Consider the following 11708-nt stretch of genomic DNA (forward strand, 5'->3'; position numbering starts at 1 on the left):
ATATTTTGAATTTAATAATATAATATATATTCTAACTTTATACTTTTAAAAAGTATATATACAACAAAATTAGTACAAATAGTATTAGAAGTAGAGTTTTGAAAAGGAAATATCCAAGGAATAGCAGCATCGGAGACGGCTGAAGGCCGTCGAATATATTATTTATATAAAATAATATTGATTTATGTTCTTTTATATTTTTTTTCCATTAAAAAAGTAATATTTATTATAAAATATTTATGTATATTTATTATTATTATAATAATAAAAAGTTTGAAAAGAAGTAATTTTTTAAATTTATATTTTTAATATATATTATTTATTATTACAAATATACATATACATATTTTTTTTTGTAATAAAATATATTATATAATAAGTAAAGAAAATTGAATATTTAAAATATTTTGTTCTTTCATAATGTTTTTTTTTAATTAAAAAAAAATTATTGTATGCAAATGCAAATTATATTTTTATATTTAAAAAAAATACATTTTATTTTATTTTTTAAAAATAATTGCAAGTTAAAAAAAATTATTTCAATATATATATATTTTTTTTACAAAGGGTTAAAGTCAGAATGGGAAACTGGGGAAAGGAAAGCGTAGTGGATTTTGAAAACAGGATGCAAGAGATGGAGGAAAGATTTAAAGCAGAAGCAGGGGTAAATGAAAGAATTGAGAGATTAAGATGCGTGATGGAGGAGGTGAAGGGGGGCATAGAGGAAGAAGAGAACAGAACGAGGAGGAGCAGAAAGGGTTGGTGGGATGAAGATTGTGTCAAAAGTAGGGAAAATTTGAGGAAAACTGTAAAGGACTGGAGGGGGGGTAGAATTAGAAAGGAAGAATATAATAGGATTCATAGGGAACATGGGAAGTTAATAAGAGGAAAAAGGGAGGAGGGTAGGATAAGATTTATGAAGGAAGTGGAAGCGGCAATTAAAGAGGGCAAGGAGTGGGATATAATAAACAGGGAAAGGAAAAGAAGACGAGGTTTGAACAGAGAGATAGAAATGGGCACATGGACGAATTATTTTAAGGGTCTAAGTGGAGGGGTAGGGAGTAGAATAAGGGGGGAGGGAAGGAGAAAGGACATAGGGAGGGATGAGAAACAAATTACCAAGGAGGAGATAAGCGAAGCCATAGACAGACTTAAAAGAAATAAAGCGGCTGGGGGGGATGGGATGGAAGGGGAATGTTTAAAATATGGGGGGGAGGTGGTGAGGGATGAAATGTGGAAAATTGCGAATTTGGTGTGGGAGGGGGAAGGGTGGCCAGAAGAGTGGAAAACGGGCTTAATAGTTCCAATTGTAAAAAAGGGGGAGGGAGGGAAGGTGGAAGATTATAGGGGGGTAACTCTGATGCCTGTCGGGTATAAGGTGTATGCGGAGGTGGTTAGGAAAAGGTTGGAAGAAGTGGTGGAAAGAATGGGGTTAATTCCGCATAATCAGACAGGATTTAGGGAAGGGATGGGGACGGTAGATAATATATACGCATTAAATTTTTTGGTAAACAGAAGCATTAAAAAGGAGAAAGGTAAATTAGTGGCGGTGTTTGTTGATTTTAAGGCGGCCTTCCCATCGGTTAACAGGGGGATTTTGTGGAAGACTTTGAGAGATTTGGGTATAGGGCAGGGGTTTATAGAGAGAATTAAGGAATTTTATGAGGACACCAGGGAAAAGGTTAAAATTGGGGAAGAGTTGGGGGAGGAGTTTTGGTTGGGTAGGGGGTTAAGGCAGGGCTGCCCCCTTAGTCCAATCTTGTTTAATTTGTTAATGGCTGACTTAGAGGAGAAAATGGAAAGAAAAGGTAAAGGGGGAGTGATTCTGGGAAAAAGACGTGTGTATGTACTAGCGTATGCGGATGATGTAGTGTTGATGGCTGAGAATGAAAGAGGGATGAAACTGTTGATGAAAGAATTTGAAGGATACGTCAGAAAGAAAGATTTATGTGTGAATGTGGAGAAGACAAAAGTGGTGAGATTTAGAAGGATAGGGGAGGTGGAGGAGGTGGAATGGAAGCTAAATGGAAGAAGAGTGGAAGAAGTGAATGAGTTTTGTTATCTGGGTTATTGGTTTAATTGGAACGGGGAGCAAGAGTTAAATATTGAAAGAAGAATAGAAAAAGGGGGAAGGGTGATGGGACAGGTATGGGGAATTGGGGAGAGGAGATTTAAGAATGATTGGAAGAAGCGTGTATGGTTGTTTGATGCTTTGGTATGGGCGGTGATTAGTTATGGAGTGGAAGTATGGGGGTGGGGTGAGATTGGAAAGGTTGAAAGTTTGCATGAAAGGTTTTTAAGATGGACTATGGGGGTAGATAGGAATTGTCCGGGATACATGTTAAGGGAGGAATTGGGAAGGGAAAAGGTTGTATTGAGGCAAAGGAAGAGGGCAATGGGATTGGAGGAGAAGTTGGAGCTGGGAAGAGGGAGTGACATCGCGAGAGAGTGTTTGAGGATGGTTAAGAAAGGGAAAGCAATGAGAAGGAAAGATATTCCAAGATGGGAGAGAGAAAGAGGAGATGCGTTGGAGGAGGGAAGGAGATGGGGCGGAAATGAGAGGGAGGTGATGGAGGGTTGGAAGAAAAAGGATGAGAATGAGAGGTGGAGCAGGATAGTGGAGTCAAATATAATAGATGGTATAGGATGGTGAGGGGAGAGAAGGAGCCGGGGTATTTAGGAAAAATGAAAAAGTATGAAAGTTGGAATAGATTGTGTAGGTTTAGAATGGGTGAAGGAGTGAAAGAGTGTAGGTATTGGATGGATGATGAAGAGAAAATGTGTAGGATGTGTGGGTTTCAGGTAGAAGATTGGAAGCATGTTTTGGAGGAATGTATGGGGGAAATTGAAGTAGGAGGGGTGGAGGGAGGGATGGGGGATAAAATTAAGTGGATTTTGGATGAGAATGGGAAAGGGGAAAAATGGATAGAAAGATTAGAAAGAATGAGAGAAGAGAGAATGTATTAGGGCCGATAAAGGGAGGGGTTTTTTGTATTGGGGTAAGGCAGTAATGCTTAAATATAAAAGGTAGTTTGTAAAGTTTTTAAATTTTGACGAAGCCAAAAAGGGCAAATTGGAACGGGAAACGGAAACCCGGTGCACTGGCGGATTGCGATTAGTAGATATAAGTAGAGCGTATTAAGTTTAGTTGTAAGTGAAAATGTATTTTAGTTTTAAGTAGAGGATGTGTATTAGGGAGTCTCGAACCCTGCGTGAGCAGGGAGAGTAAATAAAGATAATTATATATTTTTTTTACAATAATATAATATTATTTTACTAATATTTTTATAAGAAGATTTAAAAAAAAAATAAGTATATTTTGTACGATCATTAATCATTTTTTATTCAACAAAGAGATTTATTCTTTTTACATACACATTTTGTTTTATATAAAAATAATAATACTGTTGACAATATTTATTACATTACAATCATACTACAATATACATTAATAATAATTATAAAAATATAAAGGATATAATATTATTTTTCTCTTTTTAACTTATATTATAAAAAAATACTTGGTATTCTTTTCCTGATCCTGACTCTGCGCTTTAATTATTTTTTAATATTATTAATTAATAATAAAAAGCAAACAATTTTTTTTTTTTTTTAAATTGATAAAAAAAATCACTCACTTAAGTGAAATCAAAACGAATGAAAATATTAAAACGAATAATAAACAGAATAAACTGATTTTCTTACAAAAAAATATATGTCGAAATTTATATTGCTTTCGTCTGAAGTATTCTTTTCCTGATCCTGACTCTGCGCTTTAATTATTTTTTAATATTATTAATAATAATAAAAAGCAAACAATTTGGTTACTAAAAAAAAATTGATAAAAAAATCACTCACTTAAGTGAAAAAATCAAAACGAATGAAGATATTAAAACGAATAAACAGAATAAACTGATTTTCTTACAAAAATATGTCGATCTTACAAAAATATGTCGAAATTTATATTGCTTTCGTCCGAAGTATTCTTTTTCTGATCTTGACTTTGCGCTTTAATTATTTGTTAATATTATTAATAATAATAAAAAGCAAACAATTTTTGTAAGAAAATCAGAATGTTTTTTTACTAAAAAAAAATTGTTAAAAAAATCACTCACTTAAGTGAAATCAAAACGAATCAAAATCAAAATATCAAAACGAATAAACAGAATAAACTAATTTTATCTTAGTTCGTCTGAAGTATTCTTTTCCAGATCCTGACTCTACGCTTTAATTATTTTTTAATATTATTAATAATAATAGAAAGCAAACAATTTTTGTAAGAAAATTAGAATGTTTTTTTACTAAAAAAAATTGTTACAAAAAAATCACTCACTTAAGTGAAATGAAAACGAATCAAAATCAAAATATCAAAACGAATAAACAGAATAAACTAATTTTTTCTTACTTCGTTTGAAGTATTCTTTTCCTGATCCTGACTCTGCGCTTTAATTATTTTTTAATATTAATAATAATAAAAAGCAAAAAATTTTTTTACTAAAAAAAAATTGATAAAAAAAATCACTCACTTAAGTGAAATCAAAACGAATCAAAATATCAAAACGAATAAACAGAATAAACTGATTTTTTCTTACTTCGTCTGAAGTATTCTTTTCCTGATCCTGACTCTGCGCTTTAATTATTTTTTAATATTATTAATAATATATATATAATAAAAAGCAAACAATTTTTTTTCTAAAAAAAAATTGATAAAAAAAATCACTCACTTAAGTGAAATCAAAAAGAATGAAAATATTAAAACGAATCATAAACAGAATAGACTAATTTTTTTCTTACAAAAATATGTCGAAATTTATCCTTTAAAGTGCTAAGTGTTGAAAAATCACGCTCAGTGCTAACCCCGGTCTGTCAGACCGCTATTCCCTTTTGACAGTTTTTTAGTCATTTATAATTTTTAAAAGACAACTATTATAAATATTTTTTACTTTTTAACAAAAAAAGTCATTTCTGTATTATGCATTTATTTATTTTATTTATTTTATAAATGCAGTCTATGAGAACTGTCAGTAGAACTAGCTGCGCGTCAAGTTGCGCAGACGTAACTCATGGGAATATACTGGAATATACTTTCACTTAAAGCTAACCCGGTCTCACAGACCGCTATACTTTAAATATTTATTTATATTACAAAATTTAAATAATAAAAATTTTTGAAAAAGTTGTCTCCTAACAGATTTTCATAAAATATGAAGCTACTAAAAAGTTTAAGTTCTTATTATACTTTGAAAAAAAGTTACAAGCAAAGAAAATTTTAATAGCGGTCTGCCAGACCGGCATAGCACTTTAAAGGTTATGTTGCTTTCGTCTGAAGTATTCTTTTTCTGATCCTGACTCTGCGCTTTGTTACTGTCATCGTCCATTCTTGAAATCTGAAAAGAAACATTACATTTAAAAACAATTTGTTACATTTCAAATACAATTTATTTTTTAAAAAAAATTTCGTTATTTTTTATAATATATTTATTATAATACACTACCGTCCGTAAGTATCAGGACGCCCCTTTTTTCATGAGTGGAAAAATGCTTAAAACGTAAAAAATAAGAATGACAAAAATTTTTTGTATTTTTTTCCTGAAAACTAATGAAATTATGAAAAGACTGTCACCTGATCGAAGAATTTTCGTTGACTATTCTGTCAGATACAGAAAAAATACTGGATTTTGCATGCTTTTCGTAATTTTTTAATTTCTCGAAAACTAATTAACTTTTTTTAGCGCTCTTGGTCTTGTTTCAATCTCTATCCAATGTAGAATCTAAATTAATTAATGGTATTGTGATATAAATTTTTCCAAAAAAATTTGAAACTGTGAAAGTCGGATAAAAAAATTTTGAAAAACAGATTGACACTTTTTCAACAAAAGAAACTTTTTTTTAAATTAAATAATTAAGTAATTAAAAAGCTTTTTTGAATTTTAGTATATCTATTAAATGAACATATTTTACATTGACCTTTTTGACACTTTAATATTCATGATAAATTTTTGAATTTTTTTAATCCTACTTTTACGGTTTCAAATTTTTTTGAAAAAATTTATTTCACAATACCAGTTAATAATTTGGATTCTACATTGAATATAGATTAAAACAAGACCAAGAGCGCTAGTAAAAGTTAATTAATTTTCGAGAAATTAAAAAATTACGAAAAGAATGCAAAATCCAGTATTTTTTCTGTATCTGACAGAATAGTCAACGAAAATTCTTCGATCAGGTGTCAGTATTTTCATAATTTCATTAGCTTTCAGGAGAAAAATACAAAAATTTTTTGTCATTCTTATTTTCTACGTTTTAAGAATTTTTCCACTCATGAAAAAAGGGGCGTCCTGATTGATACTCACGGTCGGTAGTGTATATTAATATATATAATAAAAAAATAAAATTGTATATATTTACTCTATTAAAAGTATTATTTAAAAAAAAATCGTTATTTAAATTTTATTATTAAAAAAATTTTTTTGGCATTTAAAATGTTTTTATTTAAAAATTGTTTGTTATTTGAAATTGAAATTTTTTTATATATATTATAATTAATATAAAAAAAACTGTTGTTTATTATATTTTTAATAATTATTTAAATTCTTAATTATTGTTTGTAGAAATAAATTTTTCGAATTTTTTTAAAAATATAATAAAATTTTTTAAAAAATTATAATAAAAAAATTATTACGTTATAATAACATTATCAGAATATTTTTTTAGTAATTAATAAATTATATTTTTGTTTATAAAAAAATATATACATACCTTCGAGATAATCGTGTTTTTAACCACATCTGAATATTTTCGCCGGTTCGAATTTAAGGATGATTTTTCAGCAGGAGATAATTTTTTTTCGCCAGTTTTGGAACTTTCTCCATTGCAAGTGGCCAAAGGAGGAGGAATGGCTTCAGGTTTGTTGTTGTTGTTTATACTAATATTGTCCTTTTCCTTTAATAAAATTTTGTGGTAGCCGAACCGAATGGCATACAAAGATAATCCCTTTACATTTATTACTTTTATGTTCTCTCTGTTCGGAACTTGCAAAATGATCGTATTAAAATCGTTGCTCCTGAGTCGCCCTTGCACTTTCACTGAAGCTCCAGCTGGTATCGGCTCATCGGTATCAAATGTTGGAACATGAATGGGAAGACGGTAGTATGAATCGGTAATTGCACCACTTCCGTAGGTCGAATTATTCGAAACTATTTTTTCAATAGGTGTTCGAACATACCCATCGATTGCTGTTAAAAAAATTTCTTTTAAATATAAATTATAATATTAAAAAAAAAATTTCATAATATATAATATAATAATAAAAAAATAGTCTTCGAACTCTATAATTTTCTTTTATTTAGTAATTTATAAAGATTTTTATTCAATTTTCTTTATTATATAAATATATATTTTTAGCAAAGAAAAGTATCTTTAAATATTTAAAAAAAAATATTCAGGGTGTCTACTGAAAATATGACTTAAAATTCCAGGATATTTTCAGGACATTCCAGGACAGATTTCTTATTTTTCCAGGACATTTATATATGTAACAGGGTTTCCACAAGTTAGGAAAGTCAAGGAATTCAGGGAAATTAGAATTGGTCAGGGAAAAGTCAGGGATTTTTTTACTAAAGTACTGGAAAAAATTAAATTTTTAGAATTTATAGGAAAATTCTGAATTTTGGTGTCTTTTTTGTTTACCTTATAAAATATACCAAGAATTCTAATACAAACCCTTCAATTTTTTCTATTTTTGATTTGACAACAATTTCTCTTTAAATAACTTCGCATAAATTCAATTATGTTCAAAAATTTTTAAAAATTCTCGTCAAAATTTAAATTATCACCATAAAAAATTGAATTCTTCTCCAAAAAATTCAATTATTTTTTCAAAAAAATTTAATAAAATTCTTGGCAAATTTCATTTATTTTTAAAAATTTTGCTCATTTCAATTATTTTTGATATCTACTATTTTAATAAAATTTTTCAAAAAAATTCTATTATTTTAAACAAAAAAATTTAACAGGAATACAATTATTAAAAATTTTTTAATGAAGTTTCTTAAAAGATTCAAACATATATAAAGAAAATTGTAAAAAATAGTCTTATAGAAATTCAATTATTTCAAAAAATTTATTTAAATAAAATTCTTTTAATAATTCTATTATTTAAAAAAAATGTTGACAAAATTTTTTGCAAGATTTAGTTCATTAAGTTGCAATTTTAAAAAAATTTCCCGTACAATTTAATTGTTTTCAATAAATTTCTTCTTAAGAATACAATAATTTTCACATAAATACATTTTTTTATAGGAATTCAATTGTGTTTAAAAGAATTTAAATAAAATTCTTTGCTAGAAATCAATTATTTTCTTTCTTGAGAATTCAATTTATTTTTAAAAATTTTGATAAAATGCTTTATAAAAAATTTGAAAAATAAAATCGGTTATACAATACAATTATTTTTCGTAAAATATAACATTTTTTCTAGAAATACAATTATTGTCAAAAATATTTGTAAAACTCTTTAAAACAAGTCAATTATTTTCCTAAAAAAATAAAAATTCTTTAAGCAATTCAATTATTTAAGAAATTTTAATAAAATTCTTCCCAAGAATTCATTTTTTTTTAAAAAATAAACATTTTCACAGGAATTTTTTATAATTATTAAAAAATTTTTTTTTTTAATTCTTTGTCAGATTTCAATTATTTTTAATTTTTTATTAAAATTCTAGACGGAATTTAATTAAAAAAAAATTTTTTTTTAATTCTGAAAAATTCAATTATTATATATATTTAAAAAATTTGAATATAATTCTTTACAAGAAATTAATTATTTTTGTAAATAATAATATATTTCTCTGGAAATCAATTATTATTTTTAAAAATAGAATTATTCACAGGAATTCGATTCTTTAAAATTTTTTAAATAAAATTCGTTTTCAGGAGTTCAATTATTTTCATAAATATAGAAAAACTTATCGCAGAATTGTAATTATTTTTTTTATAAAATTTTAAATAAAATGATAGAAAATTGCAATTATTCTTACACAATTTTGTTTTTAAAAAATCGCCGATAGAATTAAATTGTTATTAAAAATTTTGATTTATAAAATTCTTCATAAAAAGTCAATTTAAAAAAAAATTCAATTAATTTTTGTATATATTTAAATATAATTGAATTCTCGGGAAATTTTGTAATAGAAATTGATTATTAAAAAATGAAATTCACTTAAAATGTTAAATTATAAATAAACAATTTAATAATAAAAACATTATATATAGCGTGAATTTTTAAAAATAATCCCCAGCAGCACGTAATATTGGGAACATTCCAGCAATATGCCACGACATTGAGGCAATATTGGTAATGTTAAGGCAATGTTCTCAATATCGCTGTAATATTACGTGCTACTGGGGATTGAATTTTGAAAAGAGTTGAAATTACAATCTTTGAAAATTTGAATTTTTAGTTACAATATTCTTATTAAAAATAAAATAATGATTTTATTACTTTGTTTCACCTTAAATTTCTTCATGTTTTATATTAAATAATATTCTCATAAGTTATTGAATTTTAAGAATCTTAATTCCTATATAAAAATAATATTGATTAAATATTATTTTTAATTTAAAAAGAAGTTATTAATGTTCTTTATGGTGATGGAAAAAGTAAAAATTTTTTCTGGAAAAAAATCAGGGAACAGTCAGGGAAAAACAAAAAAAAACGCTTTGTAATATTATTTCATATTACGATTAAATTAAAATAATTTAAATTAACCTACTTGAACAAAAATATTTTTTTTATTATAAAAAGAGTTAAAAACCAATATTGTAGATATTAGTTTCTTTACTCAAAATGACAAATTAAAATTATTTTTTGATGTATCAAAAAATTATTTTTTAAAATTTTTTAGTAAAATTTTTAAATTATTGAAAATTGAATAAATTATTGAAAACTGAAAAGCAAAAAATGGAAAATTCAAGAAAAGAATAATAAAGATAAAGAAAAAAATAATAAAGATGAAAATACTTACCAACCAGTTTTCCTAGAGAATTGGCAATATCCACAAAAGTTATTCCTTCGTAGACAAGTTCCTCATCTTCAATAATTACTGACCCCAATAACTCGATTGTTGTATGTTTTTGAATTGAAATCTCGATGTCCATTAAATTGTTTTCTTTATTTCTGCTTAAATGTACAACGGATTTGAAAGCAGGACCTGTGGCCTTGAAATTCTGACGATCTGTAAACAAAATAAAGAATCAAGAAAGATTAATTTCATTTTTTAATTTAAAATTTTTAGTTATATAATAAAAAATTGCTTTCCATTTTTTCTATATTAATTAATATTATTAATATTTTGATATATTAATATTAATATTAAGAATTTATTTTATTAAAAAAAAAGTAAATTTTAAAATTTGTTTACTTGTTTTAAAACAGCTCCCTCATACTCCTGTTTCCTGGGAGCCCAAAATAAGATTCGGACTAATCGTCCACTGAGGTTGCTTAAAATACACCTGAAAGGTGTATTATCATTTTCCGGAATACCACTTGCAGCTTCAAATCTCTGTGTCCTTCTTCTTAGTAGTGGATCCAAACGAATTATAACCCCTGTCAATGAACTGTAAAAATATATTTTTTTAATTTATTATTTATAATTATATATATTTTTTTATATTATACATAATATTTTTAATATAAATATGTATATATATTATAATATATATTGTAATTAATTATTCATTATTTTATTATTAATATTATTTTATTTTTATTATAAAACATTTATTATAAAAAATTTTAATTTCCATAAAATTTTCCAAAAAAAAATTAAATTATTTACAAAAATTTATAATAAAATTCGTTGCAATAATTCAATCATTTTCATAAATAATAAAATTCTTCACCTAATTTCAATTATTTTTAATACAATTTTAAATAAATTCCTCAAAAAATAAAATTATCTTCAACAATTTTTTTTAACAATTAAATTAGGTACATTTCACAAATAATGAAATTCTTTGCTGAAATTCAAAAATTTTCAAAATTTACATTTTTAACAAGTTTTCAAAAGAATATAATTATTTAAATAAAATGTGGCTTCCGTTTCCGGTGCTAATTGAGAGTACACGTGTTTACGCGGTAGTGTCGATTTTTTTTTTATTTTTTAGAGGATTATTGTGAAGGGAGGGTAAAGTAAGTGATAAAAAGTGTGCAATAGTGTGTGAGCTATAAGTGGTAAAAAAAGTATATGTGAGTGAGTAGCAGTATAAGTGAGAAAAAGGTAAAAGAGTGAACGTGGTGAGCGAGTGTAAGGTTAGAAAGTGTGAGTGTGGTGGGAGATTGGGTGGCAAGGGGAGGAATAGTAAGGGGGTAAGGTAGGGAGATGTCACTGTGGGTGACTCCGCCTAAGAATAAGGAAAAGATAGAGTCGGTTGCGTCTGAGAACGCGGAGACAAGGACTAGGAAGGCAGGTTTGTCAAGTGAGATAGTGGGTGTGGAGACTAAAGGGGAATCCACAAGTGAAGCAGGTAGCGATACCGCTGTGTTTGATTCACCGAGTAAAGAGAAAGTAACCAAGCAAAAAGCGGACCGCGGAAAATCAAAAGAGGAAAAGGACCCAAGGGGTAGGAAATCGAATAAGGAAATAAAGGAAAGGGGGGTAAGTGTTGAAGAAGTGAGTTGTATGAAAAATTTTATAGAAAAAGGGGGA

At 26.9% G+C, this 11708-nt stretch overlaps 1 protein-coding gene across 1 annotated transcript; it reads right to left on the minus strand.

The window, feature by feature from the left end:
- Nucleotides 1-4803: 4803 nt before the first annotated feature.
- Nucleotides 4804-10600, minus strand: LOC122506094. The gene is made up of 4 exons (XM_043618088.1): nt 10422-10600; nt 10026-10235; nt 6760-7235; nt 4804-5387 (listed from the first exon to the last, which is right to left on the minus strand). Exons 2-4 carry the CDS (start codon nt 10156-10158, stop codon nt 5223-5225), a joined length of 774 nt encoding a protein of 257 aa, XP_043474023.1. The 5' UTR covers nt 10159-10235; nt 10422-10600; the 3' UTR covers nt 4804-5222.
- Between the last annotated feature and the right edge of the window lie 1108 nt (nt 10601-11708).

The sequence above is a fragment of the Leptopilina heterotoma genome, unplaced genomic scaffold (assembly GCF_015476425.1).
Source record: "Leptopilina heterotoma isolate Lh14 unplaced genomic scaffold, ASM1547642v1 Lhet_396, whole genome shotgun sequence".
Lineage (NCBI taxonomy): Eukaryota > Metazoa > Arthropoda > Insecta > Hymenoptera > Figitidae > Leptopilina > Leptopilina heterotoma.